Source organism: Balaenoptera musculus, chromosome 3 (assembly GCF_009873245.2).
Source record: "Balaenoptera musculus isolate JJ_BM4_2016_0621 chromosome 3, mBalMus1.pri.v3, whole genome shotgun sequence".
NCBI lineage: Eukaryota > Metazoa > Chordata > Mammalia > Artiodactyla > Balaenopteridae > Balaenoptera > Balaenoptera musculus.
The window spans coordinates 108,220,653-108,237,253 of NC_045787.1; the positions used below are offsets into that span (position 1 = coordinate 108,220,653).

Genomic DNA, 16,601 nt, shown 5'->3' on the forward strand with positions numbered 1-16,601 from the left:
CTCAGTGCCTTGTAATACTGCAAAATATGAAACTCAAAAAAATGTTGCAGGACTCTTTTAGGCAAATAAGCAAAAAGAATTGTTTGAAACATGTATTTATAATAATTCCAGCCCAAAGTCAACTGAACAACTTGAATTAAACCATGTTCATGCTCACTTCGGCAGCACATATAATAAAATTAGAATGATACAGAGAAGATTAGCATGGTCCCTGCTCAAGCATGACACGTGAATTCATGAAGCATTCCATATTTTAAAAAAAACAACAAAAAAACCACATTCATACTATCCAAAGCAATCTACAGATTTAATGCAATCCCTAACAAAAATCCAATGGCATTTTTCACAAAAATAGAACAAACAATCCTAAAACTTGTATGGAACCACATAAAACCCTGAATGGTCAAAGCAATCTTGAGAAAGAAGAGGCATCATGCCTCCTGATTTCAAACTATGTTACAAAGCTATAATAATCAAAACTGTATGGTATTGGAATAAAAACAGACACGTAAATCAATGGAACAGAATAGAGAGCCCAGAAATAAATGCATGCATACATATGGTCAATTAATTTATGACAGAGGAGCCAAAAACATACAATATAGATAGGATAGCCTCTTCAATAAATGGTTCTAGGAAAACTGGACAACCACATGTAAAAAATGACTGGACCCTTATCTTACACCACAAACAAAAATCAACTCAAAATGGATTAAAGACTTGAATGCAAGACCTGAAACCATAAAGCTCCTAAAACAAAACAAAGGGGCGAGCTCCTTGACATCCATCCTGACAATAATTGAAGATAACAAACCTTAACACGTATGCACTTAAGAAGAGAGCAATGACATAACGTAAGGTGTCGGGGAGGAGACGGACTTGAATGAAGGCAGTCAAAAGGTACTACAAACTTCCAGTTACAAGATAAATAGGTACTGAAGATGTAACATACAAGACAAATATAATTAACACTGCTGTATGTTATACATTAAAGTGGTTAAGAGAGTAAGTCCTGAGTTCTCATCGCAAGAAAAATATTTTTTAAAATTTCTTTAATTTTGTTATCTACGGGAGATGTTGTTCACTAAACTTACTGTGATACTCATTTCATGATGTATATAAGTCAAATAATTATGCTGTACACCGTAAACTTATACAGTGTGCTTTATGCCAATTGTATCTCAATAAAACTGGGAGAAAAAAATACTGACAGGCAAATACACTATTATACTTAGAAACTTCAGCATTCTCTATCAGAAAATGACATATCCAGCAGGAAGAAAATCACTAACATATAGTTGAGTTTTTTTCAGCTTTACTGAGATATAATTGACATTGATATGGTATTACTTTAAGATGTACAACACAATGACTTGATATATGTATACTTTGTGAAATGATTACCACAGTAAGTTTAGTTTTTACATTTAGCACTTCACAGAGTAACAAAAAAAATTTTTTCTCGTGATGAAAACTTTTAAGATCTACAATCTTAACAACTTTCAAATATACAATACAGGACCAGATGGTTCCACAGGCGAATTCTATCAAACATTTAGAGAAGAGGTAACACCTATCCTTCTGAAACTATTCCAAAAAATCTCAGAGGAAGGAACACTCCCAAACTCATTCCATGAGGCCACCATCACCCTGATGCCATAAACCAGACAAAGGTAACACCAAGAAAGAAGATTACAGGCCAATATCACTAATGAACATAGACGGAAAAATCCTCAACAAAATACTAGCAAACCAAATCCAACAACACATTAAAAGGATCATACACTATGATCAAGTGGGATTTATCCCAAGGATGCAAGAAGTTTTCAATATCCACAAATTAATCAGTGTGATACACCGCATCAACAAATTGAAGAATAAAAACGATATAATCATCTGAATAGATGCAGAAAAAGCTTTTGACAAAACTCAATACCCATTTATGATAAAAACTCTCCAGAAAGTGGGCACAGAGGGAGCATACCTCAACATAATAAAGGCCATATATGACAAACCTACAGCTAACATCATACTCAAGGGTGAAAAGCTGAAAGCATTTCCTCTAAGATCAGGAACAAGACAAGGATGCTGACTGTTGCCACTTTTATTCAACATAGTTTTGGAAGTCCTAGCCATGGCAATCAGAGAAGAAAAAGAAATAAAGGGAATCCAAACTAGAAAAGAAGAAGTAAAACTGTCACTGTCTGCAGATGACATGATATTATACATAGAAAATCCAAAAGATGCTACCAGAAAACTACCGGAGCTCATCAATGAATTTAGCAAAGCTGCAGGATACAAAATTAATGCACAGAAATCTTTTGCATTCCTATACACTAACAACGAAAGATCAGAAAGAGAAATTAAGGAAACAATCCCATTTACCATTGCATCAAAAAGAATAAAATACCTAGGAATAAACCTACCGGAGAAGACAAAAGACCTGTACTGTGAAAACTATAAGACACTGATGAAAGAAATCGAAGATGACACAAACAGATGGGAAGGTATACCATGTTCTTGGATTGGAAGAATCAATATTTTCAAAATGACTATACTATCCAAGGCAATCTACAGATTCAATGCAATCCCTATCAAATTACCAGTGACATTTTTCACATAATTAGAAAAAAAATCTTAAAATCTGTATGAAGACACAAAAGATGCGGAATAGGCCAAAGAAAATTTGAGAAAGAAAAACAGAGCTGCAGGAATCAGGTTCCCTGACTTCAGACTATACTACAAAGCTACAGTAATCAAAACAGTATGGTACTGGCACAAAAACAGAAATATAGATCAATGGAAAAGAACAGAAAGCCCAGAAATAAACCCATGTACCTATGGTCAATTAATCTATGACAAAGGAGGCAAAACTGTACAATGGAGAAAAGACAGTCTCTTCAATAAATGGTGCCAGGAAAACTGGACAACTACATGTAAAAGAATGAAATTAGAACATTATTTAACACTATACACAAAAATAAACTCAAAATGGATGTAAGACCAGATACTATAAAACTCTTAGAGGAAAATATAGGCAGAACACTCTTTGACATAAATCACAGCAATAACTTTTACAATCTGTCTCCTACTAAGAGAAATAAAAACAAAAATAAACAAATGGAACCTAATCAAACTCAAAAGCTTTTACACAGCAAAGGAAGCCATAAACAAAACACAAAGACAACCCACAGAATGGGAGATAATATTTGCAAATGATGTGACTGACAAAGGATTAATCTCCAAAATTTACAAACAGATCATGCAGCTCAATATCACAAAAAACAAACAACCCAATAAAAAAATGGGCAGAAGGCTTGAACAGATATTTCTCCAAAGAAGACATACAGATGGCCAAGAGGCACATGAAAAGATGCTCAACATCGTTAATTATTAGAGAAATGCAAATCAAAACTACAATGAGGTATAACCTCACACCAGTCAGAATGGCCATCATCAAAAAGTCTACAAACAATAAATGCTGGAGAGGGTGTGGAGAAAAGGGAACCCTCCTACACTGTTGGTGCAAATGTAAATTGGTGCAGCTGCTATGGAGGTTCCTTAAGAAACTAAAAACAGAGCTATCATATGATCCAGCAACCCCACTCCTGGACATATATCTGGAGAAAAACATGGTTCGAAAGGTTACATGCATCCCAATGCCCATTACAGCACTATTTACAATAGTCAAGACATGGAAACAACTTAAATGTCCATCGACAGAGGAATGGATAAAGAAGATGAGGTATATATACACAGTGGAATATTACTCAGTCATAAAAAAGAATGAAATAATGCCATTTGCATCAACATGGATGGACCTGGAGATTATCATACTAAGTGAAGTAAGTCAGACAGAGAAAGACAAGTATCATATGATATCGCTTATATGCGGAATCTAAAAAAAAAAATTATATATATATATATATATATATACACACACACACACGAGATACAAAACTTATTTACAGAACAGAAACAGACTCACAGACTTAGCGAATGAACTTGTTACCATGGGGTAAGGGTGTGGGGGAAGGGCAGAGTGGAAGTTTGGGATTGACATGTACACAGTGCTATATTTAAAACAGATAACCAACAAGGACCTATTCTATAGCACAGGGAACTCTGCTCAACACTCTGTAATAGCCCAAATGGAAAAAGAACCTGAAAAAGAACAGATACATTTATATGTATAACTGAATCACTTTGCTGTTCACCTGAAACTAACACAACATTGTTAATCAACTCTACTCCAATATAAAATAAAAAGTAAAAAAGAAAAAGAGGAAAGATACATGGGAAAGCTCCAAATACTTGGAGATTTTAACAATATATTTCTGCATAACATAAGGGTCAAAGAAGAAATCTCAAGAGAAATTTTAAAATAATTTGAATTAAATTTTCATTCAACTTAACAAAATGTGTGGGATCCAGCAAAAGCAGTGCTTAGAGGGAAATTCATAGCACTGAATGCATCGATTAGGGAAAAAGAAAGATCTGAAAGCAATAATCTAAGCTTTAACTTTAGGAAACTAGAGGAAGATGAGTAACATAAAACTAAAGCAAGTAGGAGAAAAGAAATAAAAATTAGATAAAGAAATCATTGAAATTAAAGACAAAATCAATAGACAAAAAATAAATAAAACAAAATCTGGTTCTTTGAAAAGATCAAAGATTCTTTGAAAATTGATAAATTTCTATCCAAGATAACCAAGCAAAAAAGAGAAATGACAAAAATTACTAATATTAGAAATAAAAGAGGGATCCATCACCACTGATCTATGGACATTAAAAGGATAATTAAGAAGTAATATGAACAACTCTATGCTTGCAAATTTGATGACTTAGATGGACCAGACCAATTCCCTGAAAGACACAAACTACCAAAACTCACACAAGAAGAAATAGATAACCTGAATAGTCCTATACCTATTTTAAAAATTGAATCAATAATTAATAACTCTCAGCAAACCAGGAATAAAGAGGGAACTTCTTTAACTTGATAAAGTGTATCTATAAGAAACCTAACTTCATACTTAATGGTGAGAAACTTGAAGCTTTCTCACTCAGATCTGGTAAAAGGCAAGGATGAACCTTCTCACCATTGCTTTCCTACATCGTACTAGAAGCCCTTGCTAATGCAACAAGGCAGGAAAAAGAAATAAAAGGTATACAGATTAGGAAGGAAGACATAAATCTATCTTTATTCTCAGATGCCATGATTGCTTACGATTGCTTTATTCAGAAAATCTGAAAGAAGTGACCAAAAAACTCCTGGAATAAAGAGGCAGTTATATAAGGTTGCAGGACATAAGGTTAATATACAAAAGTCAATTGAATTCTTATATACCATCAATGAACAGTTCAAGTTTGAAATTATAAACACAGTATCATTAATATTAACCAAAAAAAAAAAAAGAAAAACCTGAAATATTTAGGTATAAATCTTTTAAAAATGTACAAGATCTATAGGAGGAAAATTACAAAACTCTGATTAAAGAAATCAAAGAAGATATAAATAAACAGCAAGCTATTCCATGTTCATGGACAGGAAGTCTTGCTATTGCTAAGATGTCAATTTTTCCCAGTTTAATCTACAGATTCAATGCAATCTCAATCAAAATCCCATAAGTTATTTTGTGGATATCAACAAACTGATTTTGAAGTTTGGAGAGGCAAATGATCCAGAACAGTCAACACAACACTGAAGGAAAAGAAAAAACTTGGAGGACTCATATTATCTGACTTCAAGAATTATTATAAAGATGGGGGCTTCCCTGGTGGTGCAGTGGTTAAGAATCCGTCTGCCAATGCAGGGGACACAGGTTCGAGCCCTGGTCCAGGAAGATCCCACATTCCGTGGAACAACTAAGCCCGTGTGCCACAACTACCGAGCCTGCGCTCTAGAGCCCACAAGCCACAACTACTGAGCCTGTGTGCCACAACTACTGAAGTCCATGCACCTAGAGCCTGTGCTCCGCAACAAGAGAAGCCACTGCAATGAGAAGCCTGTGCACTGCAACAAAGAGTAGCCCCCGCTCGCCACAACTAGAGAAAGCCCACGCACAGCAATGAAGACCCAGTGCAGACATAAATGAATAAATAAAATAAATAAATTTATATAAAAAAAGAATTATTATAAAGATACAGTAATCAAGACAGTGTGGTACTGCTGAAAGAATAGACAAATAGACCAATGAAACAAAACAGAGAGCTCAAAAATAGAGCCCCAGAAATACACTCAACTGATATTTGATAAAGGAGCAAAAGCCATACATGGAGCAAAGATAGTCTTTTCAACAAATGATGCTGGAACAAGTGGACATTCATATGCAAAAATATGCACCTAGACAAAGACTTTATAGCTTTCACCAAAAAAAAAAAATCAAAATGGATAATAGACCTAAATGTAAATGCAAAATCATAAAACTTCTAGAGCATAACATGCGAAAAACCTTAATGATCTTGTGTTTGGTAATGAGTTTTTAGATAAAACACCAAAGGCACTATTCAGGGAAAAAAAGAAAATTGTTAAGTTGGACTTCATTAAAATTTAAAACTCTGCTCTGTGAAAATATTACAAGAATGAAAAGACAAGCCACAGACTAGGAGAAAGTAATTGCAAAACACGTATCTGATAAAGGATTGATATCCAAAATATACAAAAAAAACTAAAAACTAAACAATAAGAAAAGCAACAAACCAAGTTAAAAATAGACGAAAGATTGAACAGATATCTCACCCAAAAAGATATATAGATTACAAATAAGTATTTGAAAAGATGCTCAACCTCATATGTCATTAGGAAACTGCAAATTAAAACAATGAAATACTGTTACCCATCTATTAGTACGGCTAAAACAAAACAAAACAAAACCTGACAATATCAAATGCTGACAAGGATATGGAACAACAGTAACTCTAACTGCTAGTGGGAATGCAAAATGATACAGTCAGTTTAGAGACAGTTGGCAGTTTCTTACAAATCCAAACACAGTCTTCTGTGAACATCTAGCAATTATGCTCCTAGGTATTGACTCAGTTGAACTGAAAACTTAAGTCCATACAAAACCCCACACATGAATGTTTAGAGAAGCATTATTCATAATCACCAAAAACTAGCAATCAAGAAGATGTCCTTCAATTGAGGTGAATGGACAAACTGCGGTACATCCACACAGTGGAATATTACACAGTGACTTTTTTTATATAAATGAGCCATGAGCCGCAAAAAAGACATAAAAGAATCTTAATTGCATATAGCTAAGTCAAAGAACCAGTCTAAAAGGGTTACATACTATATGATTCCCAGAATATAACATTCTGAAACAAGCAAAATTATAGACAGAGATCAGTAGCCAATGGGTTTGGTGGGAAGGGAGAAAGAATAGATAGGTGAAGCACAGGCGACTTTCAGAGTGGTGAAACTATTCTGTCTGATACAGTAATGGTGAAACATGACATTATGCATTTTTCAAAACCCATTCTACTGTACAATACAAAGAATGGAACTCAATGCAGACTATGGATTTTAGTTAATAATAATGTATCAATATTGGTTCATTAACTGTAACAAATATACCACACTAATGAAATATGGTAATAATCAGTGAAACTATGGGCAGTGGAGAGAGAGCTATATGCAAAAACTTTCTGAACTGTTAGCTCAATTATTCTGTAACTCTGACACTGTTAGAATTAAATCTATTAATTAAATGTGTGTATACACATATATATCTACATATGTATATGTACATACACATATATATGTGAAATTAAGCTATTTACACTCTTAATTAACAATACAGAGTGGCCAAGAAATAGAGGATATAACAGATAGCTACGTCTCCAAATCTACCATTTTGTTCATGGTTTGCTTTGTTGTTTTTCATTCCCGTTCCCAACACTCCAGAAGAGTGTTCATTATTCAGCCTGTATTGGGCTTGCTCCAAAGATACAAACATGGATAATTTCAGAAAATGGAAGAGAATCAGACTGAATTTACAGACTAAAAGAGAATTGGGTCTAGATTAGTGGATATAAATCACCAACCCCTAAAACAGAAGTTTAAATTTTAATAATGCTCAGTGGCCAGGAAGCTACAAAATTATACGATATATGGGTTAATACAACTGGCAGAGATAGAGCTTATGGCAAACTAGAGAGAGCTTGCCTGGCTTAAAGGCCTAAATGTTCAAATGTTTGTAAAAAACAAAAGAGGCCAAGTAAAATGTGTGCTGGCTGGAGTTCTCTCACCTACCTAATTAACCTGGTCTCAGTAACTTTATTCAACATAGATAAAATAGAGAAGCACTTATGTTGAGCCTAATGTGCCCCTCTTTTTCTTTAACTGTAGAACACTTACTGAAATATCAAATCTATTGATAGAAAATGTATCTAATGCAGCCTAAATCATTAACATTTGCTTTAAGCAACTCAGTATAATTTACCTCTTGAATCATACAAAAAGTATCTTAAAATTAATTTTTAAAAATACACCGGGCTTCCCTGGTGGTGCAGTGGTTGACAGTCCGCCTGCCAATGCAGGGGACACGGGTTCGAGCCCTGGTCTGGGAAGATCCCACATGCCACAGAGCAACTGGGCCCGTGAGCCACAACTACTGAGCCTGCGCATCTGGAGCCTGTGCTCCGCAACAAGAGAGGCCGCGATAGTGAGAGGCCCGTGCACGGCGATGAAGAGTGGCCCCTGCTTGCAGCAACTAGAAAAAGCCCTCGCACAGAAACGAAGACCCAACACAGCCAAAAGTAAATAAATAAATAAATAAATTTAAAAATACACCTTGGGACGTCCCTGGCGGTCCAGTGGTTAAGACTCCATGCTTCCAATGCAGGGGGCGCGGGTTCGATTCCTGGTCGGGGAACTAAGATCCCACATGCGCAGGGTGCGGCCAAAAAACAAAACACCTCAAAGAAATTCTCATTTTAAGCAAATATCCTGACATAAAATTATTTATATAATAGTATGTTCATAAAATGATCAAATTTTGAGCTTTCACATGAAAGCTTTTAGAAACATACAAAGAGGTCTGTATGAATTGACAAGTTATTAAGATAATATAGACAGCCAAGTAAAGTCAGCTCATTAAATATGTTTGAAATTCCCTCTAGAAATATTGAGGGAATGTACTTCATTTCCTCTCTACTTCATCTATAAGAAACATTTATGTATATAAAACTTGATTTAATCATGAATGGCACCAGAAATTTAATAACCTGAATTCTTAAGGTATGAACAAATGAAATTATGAATAACTTCACACACAATTCATATATAAAGACTGAAGATGCTGATGAACTAAAGAAACAGACTGATTAAAAATACTATATTACTAAACTAGTGTTTAGTGTTTATAGTTTTAATGTTGTAAGATGAAAAAATTATAGATTTGTTACACAATGTGAATGTATTTAACACTGCTGAACTGTACACTTAAAAATGGTTAAATGTTAAATTTAATGTTGTTTTACTTTTACCACAATAAAAAAAGATTTTTAAATACTGTATTGTTTGTTAGCATGCTTCGTTTGATAACTTAAGAAAGGCCTAAAATGAATATGTTAACAAAAATATATGGCAGAAAATGTTAGCTCTAACATAATTTTCACCAGTACAAATTATTTGCAAGACAAAAAAAGAAATAATAGAGGCTGAAATTTAATTCTCTAATGTGTTTTTCTGTACATTTCCTCTAACCACTGTGTTTACTGCACAAGATTTAAAAACTCACATTTAATGTCTTTTATCCTAAAAATTATGGTGAATAACAGATGACTAGAAAATCTTCTCCTTCTCAGTAACTGAATCCAGCCAATGAATATTATACAACAGTCATAAAGTAAACTTTTTCTTTTTTTTAAATTAAAAAAAAAACTTCTTGGCCATGTCGTGCGACTTGCAGGATCTTAGTTCCCCAACCAGGGATCAAACCCGCACCCTCGGCAGTGAAACCTTAGAGCCCTAACCACTGGACCATAACGGAATTGCCAAGTAAACTTTTTCGATTGAAATAAATTAAAAACACGATGAAATATTCCATACTAATTTAGGTTATTTTTACCATACAATTTCTATTTAATGGTTACCTATAATTCCATCTCAAAAATCATACAGAACACTTCTATAAAACATACCTTTTATTTAGGAAAATAAGTTATTTTATCATAAATTCAAAGATTCTAGAATATGGCTGAGGCAATAAAATCTCTCCTTTTGAGAGAGGTTTAAAAAACCAGATTTACTTTCACTGTGGTTTAACACAAAAAGAGAAAAATGAAGAATAAAAAAGGATCAAAGTTGAAAACAAACATGAGTTCTCTTATTGTCAAATTTACTAAATACACAACTCCTTAGTCATTTCCATTAAAAAAAAAAAAGTATATACATGACATGCCTACAGTTTCACAGTAGCAATCCTGCAATATCACAGGCTAAAATAGGCTTTCACTTCAAAATGTAACAGTTCATATTTAAACAAACAATTCAGAAGACCCCTAACCCAATAAGGGGCCATACAACACGAGCCAATGAACAAAAGTGAGGTACATGGACTACTGGTGATAATAAACCTTAGGTGGTACACAGATACATATTTTAGATTTTAATTATTATGCATTCATTTTTACAGCTTGCTTATTACAGCAAAGAAGGTTGATTCCCCATTTAGGGTAATGATGCACACATTCTGAAATACACTTATTTAGGTATAAAATAGGGTCAATTTAAAGAGAAAACATCAAATTAAAATGGCATAGATGATATGCAGATTTGGCAATACTGTGAAGGTGAGCTGTGAATGACTTTTAAGAAGCACTGCTGTAGGTTATATTTGTCATAGAAAACAGCGGTCGCATTAATGTTGGGCCTTCTGCTAATTACTTTACATACATTATCTCATTCTATCTTTACAACAATCTATTAGATTATTACTAAATTGAATTCACAGGTATTACATTAGAAAACTAAGGGTCAAAAATGCTAACAAATCTGCCCAAGGTCATTAGGGGTAGTAAAAGGCAGAGCCAGGGTTAGCCCACAGGTCTGTCTGTCAGATACTAAAGTCTGAGTTCCTGTGCTAAGTGTTATACTATTTCTCCAGTCTAAAGGAGGAAAGACTGAGAGGATGAGAGGATGAAGTAAAACTGAAATGAATCTCTTTGAGACAGAAACACATCAGTCACTTAGCGTGATTCCCAACATAAGTTCATATGTAATATGTTTCCTTGCCATAATCAGAGTGCAGTTACAGCACTTGCTGGAGCTTCAGGCTCCAAGCTTTGTTGTGTCAGAAAATACTGCTAAAGAAAGGATTAAGCAACAGAGTTATATGGAACATCAAGTTGATATTCCCTATATCCATGTATCTTTGTATTCCACGTATCTAAGAACATGTGATTACCATCACTGGTTAAATAACACTTAACCAGTCCCTACATCTAGGAGCCCAACAAAAGACCAAGCACATTTCTGCTAAAACAAGGGTCTCTTCTGGTCATATCTGCTTGTCTAGTGGTCCAGTGCTAGAAACCATACCACTGATCCTCCCAAGTGTGCTTGAATTCCAAGCACTTTTATATTTAATAACAAAGGAGTCAATGGCCCACTGAATTACACCCTCATTTGATATATGGGACAGAGAAATTTAAAGAATTAAATTTTATTAGAATAAGTTAAAAAAATAAATAAATTTTCCAGTGTACACTGCGAAACAATTCTATATTATGAAAAGCTGGAGAATGTGTACCTGAATTCATTTAGGGCATCAACTATTCGATTATATGCCAAACTCCTCTGACTGGCATCAGCTGATCTCCGGCTCATTTTCATAGCCTTGAAAGCAATCAAATAGTTAATTCTTATACTGATCATGGGCAAAATATGGGGGAAAAAAAAGTAAAAGACAAAGTCACATATTTCCACAACATTCTACCCATCATTCTTAACTAGATATACATAAAGAAGGCACACATATTTCTAGTGGCTTTCTTTTTTTTTTTTTTTTGCACCTTTGGTCATTTAATGAGTATAATAAAATTCAAATTTTTCCAATAGCAAGCCTCTTACTTAACTGTCAAACCACAGAATGTCAACACACAACGAGGATGACATTGACAGTTTCTGGGTTACATAAAACTTTTTTCTCCCAAACAGATCATAAAATGATAAGTCAGTAACAACAGCTCCTGGGTTTCACTAATATTTCATAAATAATGGTTCTGTTCACTAAATCCTTTTTAAAATCTAAAATATAAAGATGCTACTGAAAGATGTATCAAGTTATTAGTAATATTTGCTTTCTTAAAAACATATTTAGCCAAAGTTGAGAAGTCCTGCTTTAGGTAGACAAAAAGGGGATCAGGATTAGAATATGGATATCATAAAGAACTTTGAAATTTTTTAAACTTTTTCAAAAAGAATGTAATTATGCATTACTTATGTAATTACACATTATTTTTAAAATGTTTAAACATATATTTAAGAAAATGTTAGACTACTTCAGGCTAGAATCGTTCACGTTCATCCAAAAGCTTCAATAGGGTAAAAGTGACAGTTAACTTTGTTTTCACTAACTGCTGAGAGACTCCCAATTTATAAAGAAGTAAATAGTCTTTAGCTAGAATTGAGCAGTATTCTTCCTTAATTTTACTAACAATAAAAAATTTTACATTATAGATCTCAAAAGGTAGCGCAGACTTTGAAATAATTCCCACAGTGCTCAGAAACAGAATCCATAGATTTTCATTAAAAAAATAAGTGATAGTTTGAAAACTGGCCCTAGACCATAACTTATTTGGATGGTTCAGTGTTTACTACATTCTATGATTACTTACCAACTACAGAACGTTCTAACTTAAGTTCTATTCATTTATATGAAAGTATTCACTCAGCTTTATCTTTCAGCTTTATTAAGAAATGAGATGTTAAACTTGAACAAATATCCACACAACTCTAAGTACTGCAATGTGCACTTTAGGTTGTAGAATGAACAAAACATTTAAAAAGTAATGTTTAATGAGTTCTATAGTGCCTGAATATTTCAAGTTTTATACAAAGTTTAAACACTTCTCCCAGTAACTGAAATGTCAGTTCAGCCACAGCTTAATATTCCACGTACTGACTTTGGCAACAACAGACTACAAAAAGAGACAGCAGCGAACTGTAGAAAATGTCACCAGTGCTGAACTTCTGAAAAAGTAAACGAAAATGGACTTTACTCATCTGCTCGGTAAAAAGGTACTGCTAATGATCTATTTGTCTTTTAACAGATTTAATGTAAATAACTAATATAGTGTCTTCTCTAGAGGCAGATGATCCTCAGACACTAATGAGTTACTGAAATGCATCCTCTGCTTTCTAGAACATTCTAATTGGTCTTGCATCTCTAGTCTCTTTTACTAGTCTCTTTTAAACATACTGCCAAAATAACGTTCCTAGAGTACAATTTGAAGACAGCCTAACAAAGTCAAAAATTCTGGCAAGCATTCTAGACTCTCTGTGATCTGGTCACCATTAACTCTGCCAGCCATACCACTCACTACTCCTCTTTGTATCTTTTCCTTTCTGCATATTGTCACAGGGATTAAGAACTTTAGTTACACCCACTGACAGTTCAACTTATAGGAATCTCTTATAAAATATAATCTGGAAAATTCACCAAGATGTTAACTGCAGTGTAGCTATAACTGTGAAAAAGCAGAAATGATCTAATAAAAAAGTTACTTAAATGGAGGAAAGCCACTAAAATATATTCAAGAACCATTTAAAATGAGAAATGTGTATGTTAACAATGATGACTTTTTCCAAATGGGCACATAATTAAAACAGCATGAACACAGCACAGTCCCAATCAAGTAAAAGTACAATACGCACAGGAAAGGCCTGGGTAAGACTTTCAGCAAAATGTTAATGAGTTATCTTTGGGCAACAAGGATATCAATTTTTCTTGTTATTCTGCAATATCCATTATTCAAAACTTTATGTTTAAAAAATCCTACACATCCTTTAAGATGCAGTTCAAATGAAACATCTTCCTAGTAGGAAGTCATTTTTCTTCCCTATGAACTCCTAAAAAACTTTGATTTTCCTTCTTTTTTAGTTATCTTTATGTTCTATCGTATATTCACAATTTTCTTACTTTACATCAATTTATTACATGCACTATCAGCAGCATTTGACACAACTGATCACTCCTACCTTCTTAAACTACTTTCTTCACCTGGCTCACCCCAAAAAGCACTCTCTCTTATTTTTCCTCCTACTTGAATGGCCAGTCCTCAGTCTCCCCTGCTGGTTCTCAACTCCTCAAATTGTAACTACTGAAACGCTCTACAAATCAGGCCTAGGATCTCCTCTCCTCTCTTCTCTCCTCAATCAGTTTCTTGTCTTAAAATACTATCTATACACTGGTGACTGTCCAGCCTGGACCTTTCCCCTAAACTCTAGACTCACAACAACTTGGATGTCCAGGAGGCACTGCAAACAAACTGCTGATCTTCCTCCACCAAACCTGTTCCATTTGTAGTTTTCCCATTTTAGTACTGGCAATTCCATCCTTCTTACTGCTCAAAAGAAAAATCCCCAGTCAATCTCTATTATTCTTTCTCTTAACCCCAATTTGGTCCATCAGCTAATCTCCTTAGCTCTATTTTCAAAAATATCCAGAATCCAACCACTTGTCACCAATTCCATCACGAAAGTGCTTTAAGTATCTACCATCTCTCACCTGAATTACTTCAACAGCCTTGTAACTGATCCCAAAGCATCCACCTTCGCCTCTAGAAATCTATTCTGCATCAGCAGTAAGAGTGATTCTCATGAATGTCATTTCCCTGCTCAAAACACTCCAATGGTTTCCCATCTTTCTTAAGAGTAAATGCCAATGCTCATACCATGGTATCCTATAAGGTCCTATATGATCTGGTCTTATTTCTAACTTAGCCACTTTGGCCTCCTTATTCCTCCTTACTGACGCTCAAGCATCAGGCTTACTCCTTTGCCCCTCCTGGAGCATTCTTCTCTCAGATGGTTATAGCTGACTTCCTCCGTATCTCTGGACCATATGTCATTTTATCAGGAGCTTTCTTGACTATCCTATAAAAATTTGTAATCCTTCCATCCAGCATTCCTTAAAAACCTTTCTGTTTTATTTTTCTCCATGGCACTTATTACCATCTAAAATCTTATATATTCATTTGTTTATTTCTATGCCATGAGGTCAGGAGTGTTGCTTTTTTTCACATCTTATCCTCAGTTGCTAGAATAGTGCCTGCCACATTCTAGGCCCTCAAATACTTATTTATTGAATGGATAAATGACCTTACATCTTTTTTTTAGGTAGTAGGCTTCTTAAAAGGAGCTGAAGTCTACTTTGCATCTCTCAGATCACTTTGTAGGGTACCTGCACAGATTCTGTTAATTTTTCTGCCAAATGAATAAACACAATGCTTAAGCAAGAGAATAAGATTCAAAGGAAAATAAAATAAAAAATATAAACAAACCATAAACATGACTATGCTTACCTGTTCTATTGCACTCTTTAATTTGTTCATGTGGCTTTCAAACAGAGGAAAATGTGAAAAAAAGAATTCATTAAATTTGTTACTTTCATCTTCATCTTTGGATAATGAAAAGATTACCCCAATTGCAATCTTCTTTTTCCTCACAATCCCTGGGTTAGGGCCACAGCTCTCCTCTGACAGATTAAAGCTTTCTTCTATAGACCTTAAAAATAAATGGTTTTTCATTTTAAAAAAATATAAAAATAATTAAATTCACAATTCAATCTCCTTGCTAATTAAATGTAGGCAAGCTAAAGGTCTTCCAGTGTTTTATCAAGTAAATCTAAAAATTCATACCAATTGTGTATCTCTTTGAGAAATCTACTGGCTATTCCTTTATACTCATATTTTTGTAAGAAATTTTAATAGAGAGTCAGATTGGAAACATTTTTGTTCAATTAGAAGTCACTAAAAAAGTAGATAATCCCGATGTATAACCAACCTAAAAGAGCCTGAATTTTAAGGTTTATAGACAGAGTCTGATATAATCTCTTCACTGTTCTAGAATCTACTTATCTCCCCTTTAGATTCCAGGAATAAAATCAAAGGTGAAGGAATAAAGGGAATGAATAAAAAAGGAAACAAGAAGCTTCATCATCTTTAGCTGTACTTAACACAGACTAAAAAAAAATCTTTCAAGAATGAATTAACTTGCCAAAATAGAAACATGAAAAACTGAAATATCAAAACATGCAGCAGATGGATCAAAGACCAAAACAGAAGAGTTAAAACTATAAAACCCTTAGAAGAAAACATAGGGTAAAAGCCTCATGACACTGGATATGGCAATGATTTCTTGGATATGACACCAAAGGTAAAGGCAACAAAAGAAAAAAATAGATAAATTGGGCTACACAAAAATGAAAAACTGCTGTGTATCAAAAGAAACTATCAACAGAATAAATGGGCAACTAATCAAATGGGACAAAATATTTGCAAAGCATATATCTGATAAGGGATTCATATCCAGAAATATATAAAGAACTCCTACAATTCAACAACAACCACCAAAAAAAACACCTGAT

The 16,601-nt window shown here is 34.1% G+C and overlaps 1 protein-coding gene and 1 non-coding gene across 3 annotated transcripts in view; one reads left to right on the forward strand and one right to left on the reverse strand.

Moving 5' to 3' along the window:
- FNIP1 (folliculin interacting protein 1) overlaps nt 1-16,601 on the reverse strand; it is a 125,889-nt gene that overhangs the window by 33,581 nt on the left and 75,707 nt on the right. For both annotated transcript variants that reach the window (XM_036847001.1, XM_036847000.1), the window contains 2 exons: nt 15,538-15,739; nt 11,763-11,848 (listed from right to left, as the gene is read on the reverse strand). In XM_036847001.1, the coding sequence (XP_036702896.1) occupies nt 11,763-11,848; nt 15,538-15,739 (288 nt within the window). The remainder of the gene's footprint in view (nt 1-11,762; nt 11,849-15,537; nt 15,740-16,601) is intronic.
- Nucleotides 150-256, forward strand: LOC118893671. The gene has a single exon (XR_005019529.1). It is a non-coding gene; the product is annotated as a U6 spliceosomal RNA (small nuclear RNA).